At 39.1% G+C, this 12,765-nt stretch overlaps 3 protein-coding genes across 3 annotated transcripts; 2 read left to right on the top strand and 1 right to left on the bottom strand.

Moving 5' to 3' along the window:
- Window positions 1–218: 218 nt before the first annotated feature.
- Window positions 219–2,087, top strand: LOC142937809 (myelin-associated glycoprotein-like; the record flags this gene model as incomplete). The annotated part of the gene is made up of 4 exons (XM_076080897.1): window positions 219–645; window positions 1,266–1,571; window positions 1,653–1,925; window positions 2,002–2,087. Coding segments are annotated over 4 exons (1,092 nt in total), but the record flags the coding sequence as incomplete, so codon positions are not given.
- A 4,437-nt stretch (window positions 2,088–6,524) lies between these two features.
- On the top strand, window positions 6,525–9,452 carry LOC142937810 (sialic acid-binding Ig-like lectin 14). Its single transcript, XM_076080898.1, has 7 exons — window positions 6,525–6,552; window positions 6,909–7,280; window positions 7,835–8,140; window positions 8,254–8,511; window positions 8,620–8,686; window positions 8,753–8,792; window positions 8,890–9,452. Exons 1-7 carry the CDS (start codon window positions 6,525–6,527, stop codon window positions 9,106–9,108), a joined length of 1,290 nt encoding a protein of 429 aa, XP_075937013.1. The 3' UTR covers window positions 9,109–9,452.
- A 95-nt stretch (window positions 9,453–9,547) lies between these two features.
- Window positions 9,548–11,819, bottom strand: LOC142937811 (phosphoenolpyruvate carboxykinase [GTP], mitochondrial-like; the record flags this gene model as incomplete). The annotated part of the gene is made up of 3 exons (XM_076080899.1): window positions 9,548–11,020; window positions 11,230–11,325; window positions 11,675–11,819. Coding segments are annotated over 3 exons (711 nt in total), but the record flags the coding sequence as incomplete, so codon positions are not given.
- Window positions 11,820–12,765: the final 946 nt, after the last annotated feature.

A 12,765-nucleotide genomic window follows, 5' to 3' on the forward strand; every position in this document is an offset into this window, starting at 1 on the left:
CAATAATCTGTGTGAAACTGGCTCCTTGATGGGACATTTTCATGTTTTTCTTTTTAAATATAAAACAGAATAATCCTGACCTTTTGTCTGCTGGTGTTTATCAAATGTACTTTTTAAAGATTTTAATAGATATTTGAGAGAAGAGGAAGCAGAATATTTAGCTATTGGGGTAAGTCATTTATTCAATGATGAAATTGTAATAACTCTGATAAAAAATAAAACTGCACTCACTCTGTGTTCTTAAATCATTAGTCTGTTTCACAGGTGCTTTGGCTGATTGTGTTCCGAATCTAAAGCTATTCATTACTGCACCTCAAGAGATGGAAGCACTGACTGGATCTTGTTTGCAAATCCCATGTAACTTCAGTGGTAAACCAGAGGAGGGATTCAACACAAGAACAACCTTCGGAGTGTGGATTAAAAATTATTTAAATTTTCCCCGAAATCCAAATAATGTGATTTTCAACAGTAGCAGGAAGGATAACATCTATCCAATGAATCTAACTGGAGACCTGAGTCAGAAAAACTGCACCACTTTATTTTCCAGTTTAAACACATCATACACAGACAGGTACTACTTCAGGATTGAGAACCGACCATTTCTGGGAACAGCTTCTTGTGATCCTCTTAAAATAACAGTTCGAGGTAAGAGAGTTTTGGTTTTTATCACTCAGTCTATGATGTTATTGTTTAGAATAAAAAGTGATGTCAGTTGAAGCTAACCTTCAATGTGAATGTAAATATCTGCTACAGAGACCAACCAGAGAATGAAATGTTTACACTTCATGGATATTAATGGAATTTGTTTTGTGCTCTACTATTAATAGTCCCATGATGAAGCTGCCTGTTCATGCAGACCTTTGCATCTAACGCTTGAAAAAGGGGAAGTCTCATGACTTTTATTTTTGACAATTTACCATCATTGATGTACAAAATCTACATTAATTAGTGTAAGTTTACATTTCATGTTACCCCTACAGAGGGTCACAAGATAAATCTGAGGGGTCGTGAGGTGATTAATGAGAGAGGAAAGGAGAAAAAAAGTGATTTCTGTTAACAACTCAGAAACATCAGAAAAATGACAAGAAGCCCCGAACAAACACGTTCTTCTTTTTTTAATAAGGAACAATCCAAAAGCTGTTAGTGGAGTAAAAGTACAATATTTTGCTCTCAACTGTAGAAGAGTACTGCTAGCATGGCAGTAGACTCCTGGTCTTGTTGCTGTGTTCTTCAGTGTACAATCTGTATTTGATTTGAAACCACAGATTCTCCTCCAAGCCCCAGGATTGAGATCTCAGGTGATCTGAAGGAGAAGGAGTCTGTCTCTATAAGCTGCTCAGCTTTCACTCCCTGTCCACACTCTCCTCCTAAACTCACCTGGAACCTCCAACAAGACCCTCACATCATGACAGAGGAAAACACAGATCGAACCTTCACAACTAAAATCCAGAAGATCATCACTCTGTCAGACAAACATGATGGATTCATCATCACCTGTTCTGCCAGATATCCTGTGAATGAAGGAAAAGATGTCAAGACATCAGAGGAGACAACGACTCTCAGTGTTTCATGTAAGTGTTTGTTTTATAAAGATTGAAAGCAGATGGCAAAACAGCAGATTTTTTCTCATGATTATATGCTAAATTTTCCAGATTCTCCCAGAGACACCTCAGTGGTCATCAGTCCCACTGATCCAGTGTCAGTTGGCAGCTTGGTGAACCTGACCTGCTCCTGCAGAGGAAACCCTCCCATTAACACCTTTGTGTGGTTCATGATCGATGATGGCAGACTGACACTGATCAAAGTTGATGAACAGATTTATGGCTTTAAAGTGAGCAGCAGTGATGGAGGCAGATTGTATTATTGTGGATGCGTAAATGAGCTGGACATTCAGCTATCGACTGGACGTCAGTTGGTATTTGAAGGTAACTGCAGGAATTATGATTTGAGATGTTTTAGAGTCATAACATTTCAGAAGGTGACCATGCTGTTGTGTTGCAGGCGATCAACGGGTTGGTGCTCAAGTCATAGTGAAGATCCTGGGAATCGTAATGCTCGTCAGCACATTGGTCATCTTTGAGCGGTGAGATAAACTTTTCTACGATACGATCGTCTGCAGATACACACCAGCTGGTCTCATTTTAAATGTGGTTGGAATGTATGAGACAGATCACTGTCATTACAAAATAACCCCAAAAAACACTTTCTACTCTCTAAGCCCATGTCTATAATACATTATGAATACATTTGTAATGCATTAATGCATAATACACCATCAATATTCATAATGATGATGACAATAATCATACACATTATAAAGCATTTTACAACGACGTATAAGGTCAAGTACAACACTTCATACCTGCTAGTCACTCACTGACATTTACAAGGATCATAGTGTATTATAACTCCCATTGTTGTAATACATCATAATCTTTTAATGATGCATTATAATGTGATTATAAGTTACTCTAAGTGGGCACTGTTTGCTTCAAGAAAAGTGAAGAAATATGTCATTAATTCTGCTAAATAACAACACACAATGTTCACTTAAATCAAAACAATAACCACAGAGTAACGTATAACCACATTATAATGTATTATAACAGTGAGTACAATGCTTTCTAAAACAATGATAATGTATTACAGCTATGGGAATTATAATGCACTACTATCCTTGCAAATGTCAGCGAGTGACCAGCAATTATAAATGATTATGATACTGGACCTTATATGTCATCATAAAATGCATAATGATGCCGTGATGAAAGAAAATGCATTACAAAGTATGTTTATGAAGCATTATAGACTTATAAAGTGTTACCAACGAATTCATTCATTCTTCTTTTTCATCCAGCTGGTTTAGATCAAGACGCTCCACCAAACCACAGGAGGTAAGATATGAGATGAGGAGAGCTATTTCATTATTATTTCTTTATAAAGTGGTTCCATTCACTCATACGTAAAAACAGAACATCAGAAATGAATACCGACAAAAATTAAATCTACATAAAGAACGTTTGAAACAACACAAAGTCAAAACAGCTTTAAACCTGCATTAATTTATTAAGGGGCAGTCCAACAAGCTGTAAACACAACATTGACATGTTATCACCTTATAAAGATGATATGGCGAACACTATCGTGTGTGTGTGTGTGTGTGTGTGTGTGTGTGTGAGGTTTAACATGTTCTTTGAGGGCCTAATTTAGTTGGTGGATTGTTCAGTCTGCTGTTCTCTAATGTGAGGCCCTGTGACACTGACACATCTGTAACACAAAAGACATGTTGCATCTGTGTTCATCTTGGCAGTAACTAAAACTCTTTCTGCTGCAGCAAGCAGTAGAAGCGGACTATGTTAACAGCGTGGTTGAGTTACATCCATCATGAGCCAGAAGAGGAAGAAGATGATATGGAACGACAACTGTGTTATATGTTCTGTATTCATTAGTCTTAGTGTGCCACTTACACAATGTGTGTAGATCTTCTCTTAATACTTAAGGGTCTTCCGTTCTTTAAAGAGGAATAGTTAATCTTGTTTATATGTGCTTTCTCTGCACTGTGTGTCTTTGTTAAAATCATCTCAACACAAAAGTAAAAACATCCTCTTTCATATTTTATCTCATGTTAAACTGATTCCTGGCACCAGATTTTATTATTTGTTCTTAAGATACAAAACACATGCCTGGACCATGTACATCATTTGTATTGCTTAGCTGGTGTTTCCATTGGATGCATGTAAAGTGTGTTAAATAAAATAAAAAATGATGTGTTTCAATCAGCAGAAAGTGTTGTCACTTATGTTATCATTTAGCATGTACACACAGACTCATGATTGCTATGTAACTGTGGAGGTAACGGCTGATATAATGTGCAGAAGTCAGCATTACGGTTTCTGTGCGTGTAAAATACATGAAGTTCATACTTTCACCTGTTCAAATATGTCATTATTATCATTATGTTATTTGAGTTACGTGAAGTATATACATGAATGCTTGTATCTTTATGATGTCGTAATATCTGACTTCATATGGTTCAAATATTTCTGATGCTCAACACGACAACTGAGAATAAGTTGTATTTATAACTGACTAATTAACTCGTTGTCTCATACTGTGGAAAGCCCACGTTCCCCTACAGATAATATGGTTTAATATGTGGGGTGTTCATACAGTGCAAACAGTCTATGTACTGAAATGACAAATCAAGACTTATTGTTATATATATATATAAATCCACGTGATTAGGAGTCCAGTTAATAGTGCATTATTAATGATCCTCAGGAGGACATCACATTCACTGCAGCACAACTAAAATTCAATGTACATGCTATTCATCGAGGCAGATACTTGTTTGTGAAGTTTCCCACACGTTTAGTTGGTGTTGACACTCTGAATGTGATGAGAAACCTTTGTTTCAGCTGTGTGGCTTATCAACCAGACTAATAAGGAGAAGTGGTGGAGGGTAAGGCATGTGCAAAGCCCTCAACAAATTCTGAGAACTTTCAAGTACACAGGGGAAGTTGGTTCGTCGGATTCTGCAGGATTCTCACTTGTGATAAATCATTTTCTACAATAAAATGTATTCATTGAGAAATGAGATTTTCATTTCAAAGTATATGTTGTGTGTACTAAGGATGGGAACATGTAGGATTTTATAGGATATTGCATTAAAAGAACAATAAGTACAGGAATTATCATGTACAAAAGAGCAGACTCACACAATGTTGCTATTTCTTTTGTATTCATCCTGAAAGGGGACCTTATGAGTTATTATTATTGTCAGACGAACATGATGGATTCATCATCACCTGAATATGTACATATGTATTAAGCTACACTGGAAACCAGCAAGACATGGACCCAAAACACACGACTCAGATGAAAAGTGCAGGTGCATGTAAATGTTTTAAGATGACAAAAACACAAAAGTTCACAGGAGACTGTCCAATGAAGTGAGACAATGGTACAAAAACACCATGTAGAGTCAAAGTCAGAATCCAGAGAATAAAAACCTTTTTCAATAACAGAAAGATCCTAATAATCTAATTTCAACATGAACAATATTCAATAAATGCATCCACTATAAATAAAGTTATTTCTGCATGTAATAATCAAGGAGAGAGAGAGTGTTTCTCTACGCATGCAAGCTCTTAACAATTTAAATAATCAGTTCCATCTCATAATATGCATTGTTGTGACTCTAAATGTGTCATTTCTTCATTTAGAATACTTTCATTTAATCATTGGCTGGTAAATTAATGGACGTTGTGGTATTTTCAGATTACAACAGTGGTTGTAGTACAAATGTGCACACAAGTGTGTGAATTATAGCTTTATTTACCATTTGCAAGAACACCAGCAGTGATGTTTTGACCCACCTTCCATTAACTCCTCCTTCCTTTCACAGTCCATCTTGGTTCATAGACCTGTGACTTCTGCATTGACCTGGTCAGACAGCACGGCTGCACTGAGGAAAAACACTCACTCCAATGTAAGTTGATGTCTGCTACAATCAATCATTTTAGGATCAAATGGCAAATGGTAGAAAACTGTCTTTCATATTTCTATTTATTCTAGTTATGATATATTTAATTCTAGTTATTCATCAACAAATTGTCTGATTACTTGTAGCATCAATGCAGAAGCATCCAGAGGACTGACTAGCGTTTTACTTGTTGAACTTCTGTTTTCATATTTAAAGGCACAGAGAACAAAACTGTGTGTCAGGACTCAAGTGTGGATAAAATATCAATGAGTTGTAAAGAGTAGCTGCTCATCTGAGCCTTTTCCGTATGATTCATGCCATTGAGTGCCTTATATTGTTCTGACTGCTTGGCGAGTCCTTTTCCTCTGCTTCTCATGGATTCCAGTATTTTCCCCTCTATGTTCCTTTATGAAGGAAAACAACAACAGATACAGTTTCTGCAATAATCTGTGTGAAACTGGCTCCTTGATGGGACATTTTCATGTTTTTCTTTTTAAATATAAAACAGAATAATCCTGACCTTTTGTCTGCTGGTGTTTATCAAATGTACTTTTTAAAGATTTTAATAGATATTTGAGAGAAGAGGAAGCAGAATGTTTAGCTATTGGGGTAAATCATTTATTCAATGATGAAATTGTAATAACTCTGATAAAAAATAAAATTGCACTCACTCTGTGTTCTTAATTCAAAGTAAGTTGTCTCGGTTTTAAATTACGACAGCTAAAAAAGGGAAGTTGGATTGTTGGACTGTTGAAATTCATGAATTGCATTATTTTCTCTTTAAAACCACCAACCAAAGGATCTATTTGTCACTCTCTTGTTGATGTGGGCTTCTTTGGTAAGACAACACTCATGGTTTTATTCTCATCTAACACTGAGTCGTACACATTTGCAGCCTTGTGAGCGGTGGTCTCTTAACACACAGGAACTTGTGGTTGTACAGAGCATGTTGAACGCTTTGTAAAATCCACTGTTGTGTTTGTGAATCCAGGTGATGAGTGTCATGGCAGTCCGGTCTGTGAGAACGGTGACAGCCAACATGTTACTGAGTGTCTTCTTTCTCTCAGGTGAGCTTTTGGTTCAGTCACTTGTATTCCTCTTGAATCATTTACTATTTGACACATATCATTTTACCCTAAATTCATGTGAATGTTACAATCTGTATTCTCTGCGTCAGCTCTTTTGTCACTGAGACGAGACTGACTTAGTTATTTGGAGATATAGACGGGTTTGGTCACCACTGGGGTCGGCCTCGTGGGGGATAGTTGTTGTAAAACCAAAAACATGAATCAATACAAAAACTGTTCAAGGAAAAAAAGATCACAATGCAAAATATTACTGCTGAAGTATATTTCTCTTCATGTTTTTGTTGTTGTTTATTTACACGTTACTCACCACTGTTAATCATTAGTCTGTTTCACAGGTGCTTTGGCTGCTTGTGTTCTGAATCTAAATCTAGTCATTACTGCACCTCAAGAGATGGAAGCACTGACTGGATCTTGTTTGCAAATCCCATGTAACTTCAGTAGTAAACCAGAGAAGGACTTCAACAGCGCAAGAACAACCTTCGGAATGTGGATTAAAAATGGCCCAAAACCAAATAATGTGATTTTCAACAGTAGCAGGAAGGATAACATCTATCCAATGAATCTAACTGGAGACCTGAGTCAGAAAAACTGCACCACTTTATTTTCCAGTTTAATCACATCATACACAGACAGGTACTACTTCAGGATTGAGAACCGACCATTTCTGGCAACAGCTTCTTGTGATCCTCTTCAAATAACAGTTCGAGGTAAGAGAGTTTTGGTTTTTATCAGTCAGTCTATGATGTTATTGTATAGAATAAAATGTGATATCAGTTGAAGCTAACCTTCAATGTGAATGTAAATATCTGCTACAGAGACCAACCAGAGAATGAAATGTTTACACTTCATGGATCAATATAATATTTTTTGTGCTCTACTATAAATAGTCCCATGATGAAGCTGCCTGTTCATGCAGACCTTTGCATTTAACGCTTGAAAAAGGGGAAGTCTCATGAGTTCCCTACAGACCCTACAGAGGGTCACAAGATAAATCTGAGGGGTCGTGAGGTGATTAATGAGAGAGGAAAGGAGAAAAAAAGTGATTTCTGTTAACAACTCAGAAACATCAGAAAAATGACAAGAAGCCCCGAACAAACACGTTCTTCTTTTTATATTAAGGAACAATCCAAAAGCTGTTAGTGGAGTAAAAGTACAATATTTTGCTCTCAAATGTAGAAGAGTACTGCTAGCATGGCAGTAGACTCCTGGTCTTGTTGCTGTGTTCTTCAGTGTACAATCTGTATTTGATTTGAAACCACAGATTCTCCTCCAAGCCCCAGGATTGAGATCTCAGGTGATCTGAAGGAGAAGGAGTCTGTCTCTATAAGCTGCTCAGCTTTCACTCCCTGTCCACACTCTCCTCCTAAACTCACCTGGAACCTCCAACAAGACCCTCACATCATGACAGAGGAAAACACAGATCGAACCTTCACAACTAAAATCCAGAAGATCATCACTCTGTCAGACAAACATGATGGATTCATCATCACCTGTTCTGCCAGATATCCTGTGAATGAAGGAAAAGATATCAAGACATCAGAGGAGACAACGACTCTCAGTGTTTCATGTAAGTGTTTGTAATTGGATCCTGTCAGCACATGATGATTCTTCTCTCTTAAGGATCTCGTTCAGGCTCTGATGCTGCTCTCTTTCCTCACATCTCCGTCACATTCTCCTCAGACGCTCCCAAGAACACCTCGGCGTCCATCAGTCCACCAGGTTCGGTGTCAGCAGGTAGCTGGCTGAACCTGACCTGCTCCAGCAGAGCCAATCCTCCCGTCAGCCGCTTCACCTGGTTCAAGATCAGCAAAGATGGACCCATCAATGTATCTGAAGGAGACTTTTACAGCTTTCATGTCACTGATGGAGGAGTTTATTACTGTGTGGCCACCAATGAGTTTGGTAATCAAACATCAGAGAACCTTCTGACTATTAAAGGTAACTATTAAAAGGACTTCGATAATGTCACATGTTCACATTGTCTTCATTTAGTCACTTCTATTTGTTTTTTTTCCATCTTGTCTTGAGGCAAAGTTAACCTTCTAGAATTGGGCTCAGTTCTTGGAGGAATCATTGGGATCATCGTACTCATCTGTCTGGTTGTCTGTGTTTGGTAAGTATCACAAATTAAATCTTCTTCTGGCACTCTGTATATTGAACCCAACCTTTTGTCTTCCAGGCGTTTGAAGTCAACACATCCAACTGCACAACAGAGTCAGGTGAGAACATAAACTCTTTGTAGTTCTGTAATCATTTGGAAGGATCCGGCTGAAGGCTCACAAACACTTCCTTTTTGCTTTATTTATTTATTTGCAGAGTCTGACTGTTGAAGAGACAGCGAGAACAGAAGAAGACGTCCATTATAGCGAGATCAACTTCTCGAGGCGCGGACCTGAACCGTCCTCTGTCTCGGTGCGGGACAGTGGACAGCAGCAGGACACGCTGTATGCACAGGTCAAAGTGTCCGACTCGGCAAACGTTGCACAGACTGCTGACGTCCCAGAGGATCTCTACGCTCAAGTGAAGAGAAAATGAGTGTTGTCTTGTGGTCACATTTGGGTTGGATTCTTAATATGCTTTTTACTTATACAAGAAGTTTCATCTCTGTTTATGTTGAAAAAGAAACAGGAGAAAGTGCAATCTTCATTGCTCACAGTTAATTAAAGGGGAACTCCTGCAGCTCAGATAGTTTTAGCCAGTCATCGAGATACCATCATCTATATTTTTGAACGGACTTCATATGGGTGGCTGTGTGATCGGAAATGTGTTATCAGATCACTTCAAATTGATGTCCCCAAGCTCTCAATAGGGAAGTATTCTGAAAGACAGCTCTGTTCACACGTTAACATTGTACTACAAGATTATATTTACCTTTTAAATGTTTGTGTCATTTACTGAGCTCGCTTCTTACTTTTTTTTTTTGCATTCTCCATTTTTTATTTGTATTTTAATAACTTCAAAAATGAACATGAGACACATTTGAAGACATTTATTCATTGCACCGTAATAAAAACCATACAACTTCTAAAATTACCTATTAATCTCAGTTGCATTTATTGGTCCAACATTTCACATATTGCGTGTAAACACCACCTGAAAATCACACAACTTAATCACAAACATTACATAAGCGGCAAAATGAATTATGCATAGTAACGCCCAGTGGAAAACGGTGTTTCGAGTACTTAATGGTGTTCTGATATAAATTGATTTGAATATAAAGCTTAATTGAAAATAGAAAGGGCAGTTCCTGAGACTCAAGTCAATAGTGTATTAAAAGATCTGGTGCTATAACTCACTTAAAAAAAATATGCGTAACTTTTTTTGTCCGAAATTTGCAAAAAACAGATGTTTGGGCTTCAGCCTGAAAACCTTAGCAACCTGGACGTTGTATTGTTAAACGTCTCAAAAGGCACCACAAGGCCGTGTTGATTGTGTTTTAGTACAATGCCAGGTCTTGTGAGTGAATGGAGGTAGTGATTAGCTTCTCTATATGAGGAGTTTGACAACGTCAAAGAAATCTAACCTTCATGTCGAGACAAACCTCCCTCCTACCACCAGTCTCTCTCACCAGTGTTATTAGTGGGAAGTCTTTTCACAAAGTTGTTGCATTATAGATTATTAGCTTTTTATCTCTGGCATTTTTATTCCAAAGAGAAACACGAGAGTCACTGGTTGTGTTTTCACACACACAGAGAAAGTTAACTGCTGGCCTGGCAATTGGTCTTTTTGAGGCATAGTTTTTTATTCATTATTGAAAAAAACAACTGAATAAATCATCTTTACTGAGCAGCGAGTACTAGAACTCTCTTATACCTGTATTTCATGGATGAAACCCAATCTGTGGTGATAGAACTAAGTTCTCTGTGTGTGTAAACCCAGCCAGTGACTCTTAATAAGTGCACCCTAATGATCTGAATCCTGAGTCATCAGTGACTACAGCCCTGTTTCTGGTTGAACTTCCTGTCCGTAGCGTTTTAATTGTGCACTCGGTCCTCCAGTGCCTTCAGCTCAGCCTCCACCTGAGCTGGCAGATCAGCGCCAACCTGCTGGGTGAAGTAGGCTCTCAACTCCTTCGTCTCCCTCTGCCAGAAAGCCTTGGGCACGTCGAACAGGGCGCCCATATCCACGTTGCCGCTCAGACCTTTAGTGTCGATGGCGCCATCTTCTGGCAGCCAGCCGATGATGCTCCTCTTGGCCGCCTCGTCCTCCCTCTCCCGGCTGCAGCGCTTGAAGATCCACTCCAGCGCGCGGGCGTTCTCGCCGAAGCCGGGCCAGAGGAAGGCGCCGGTCGCCGGGTCCTTTCTGAACCAGTTGACGTGGAAGATCTTGGGCAGGTGTGTGGGGGCTTTACGGCTCTGCATGCTCAGCCAGTGAGCGAGGTAGTCGCCAAAGTTGTAACCGAAGAACGGCCGCATGGCGAAGGGGTCGTGCATGATCTCCTTGCCTGGAGGATAAAGAATTGGCTTTAGTAACAGCACTAGTAACGTCCTATTATCATAAAACACCTCATCAACAGGAAAGCCCTGCAATGGCTGAAACATCATAGGTGATGTCACAATATCAACAAATAGTCAACCAGACCAGAACTGTAAATCAGTACGAATGTATTTTACAGGGACTCAGACCACATGGAGATCAGGTGCGCGTTAGTACCTTTATGCTCAGCAGCTGCCGTGGCTTCAGACCTCATGGAGGCTCCAACAAAGACTCCGTGTTGCCAATTGAAGGACTCGTACACCAGAGGGACTCCTACAACGTCAACATTTGATCACGTTTAATGCACTGCTGCTCGTGTGCTGCGCGACTTCTCACGTTGACGTGCAACACAAACTGTAACGACTCAAACATGTAATGTGTTAAAAGAAGAAGACAACACGAGCACCGCGTCATTGTGCATGATGTTTGTGGGCTTCCTTTTCTGGTTGCAATGCAAGTTAGACTAATTTAGCTCACTTCCCTCTGTGACAGTCACACCACAGAAGACTAACGACTAAATGCTTCGAGAGGTAAAACATGCATGAAAATGCTGATAATATTCAAATAAAGTCTGAGACTTTTGAGAGAAAAACTCTGGATGCTCAACGAGAGCAGCACCAACCTTCCGGCCTCCTGCCACCGAAGATGATGGCGTCGATGGGAACGCCCTCCTCACTCTCCCACCGGGGGTCAATGATGGGACACTGAGCCGCCGGGGCACAGAAGCGGGAATTGGGGTGGGCACACGGGGTCGAGCTTCCTTTTTTTTTTTACAAAACAGTTTAGTCTACCTTCAACGTCACAGTAATCTTTAAAAAAATGTGGATTTTGTAATAATCTACATCTGAATGTCATGGTTCATACTTGTGTCTGATCCACAGGTCTCTCCATTTCTATAGGTGGCATTGCTTTAACATACCACTAGATGGCACTGTTTACACTCTGGATTTAGAGAGTCTGTGATGAAAGAGATGGGAATATATATACGTTTTATATGAGCATCTTCTTGCTCTGTTTGGGGCCTTACAATATTTACAACTGATGTCTTTGTTGGCAAAGAAACAAACACATGAGTCAAGCTAGATTGATGTCTTCATAACAGCCGGGGCACGCCGGTGTTACCTTGCTGCCAGTCTGTGTGTCAGGACTCAAGTGTGGATAAAATATTAATAAATTGTAAAGAGTAGCTGCCCATCTGAGCTTTTTCCGTATTATTCATGCCATTGAGTGCCTTATATTGTTCTGACTGCTTGGCGAGTCCTTTTCCTCTGCTTCTCATGGATTCCAGTATTTTCCCCTCTATGTTCCTTTATGAAGGAAAACAACAACAGATACAGTTTCTGCAATAATCTGTGTGAAACTGGCTCCTTGATGGGACATTTTCATGTTTTTCTTTTTAAATATAAAACAGAATAATCCTGACCTTTTGTCTGCTGGTGTTTATCAAATGTACTTTTTGAAGATTTTAATAGATATTTGAGAGAAGAGGAAGCAGAATGTTTAGCTATTGGGGTAAGTCATTTATTCAGTCATGAAATTGTAACAACACAAATAATAGTTTGTGAGGTTCATCAGTCCTGTGATGCAGAGCAACAGAGATAAAGCTCAGTGTGATCCACAGTGACTGTACTCAAGTCACTGGCTGTTACATGTTCTTATTATTGTTATTATAATTATTGGGATATTTGTAATATATAAAGATTTCAGAATAAA

The sequence above is a fragment of the Anarhichas minor genome, unplaced genomic scaffold (assembly GCF_050575085.1).
Source record: "Anarhichas minor isolate MPS153535 unplaced genomic scaffold, ASM5057508v1 ptg000074l, whole genome shotgun sequence".
Taxonomy (NCBI): domain Eukaryota; kingdom Metazoa; phylum Chordata; class Actinopteri; order Perciformes; family Anarhichadidae; genus Anarhichas; species Anarhichas minor.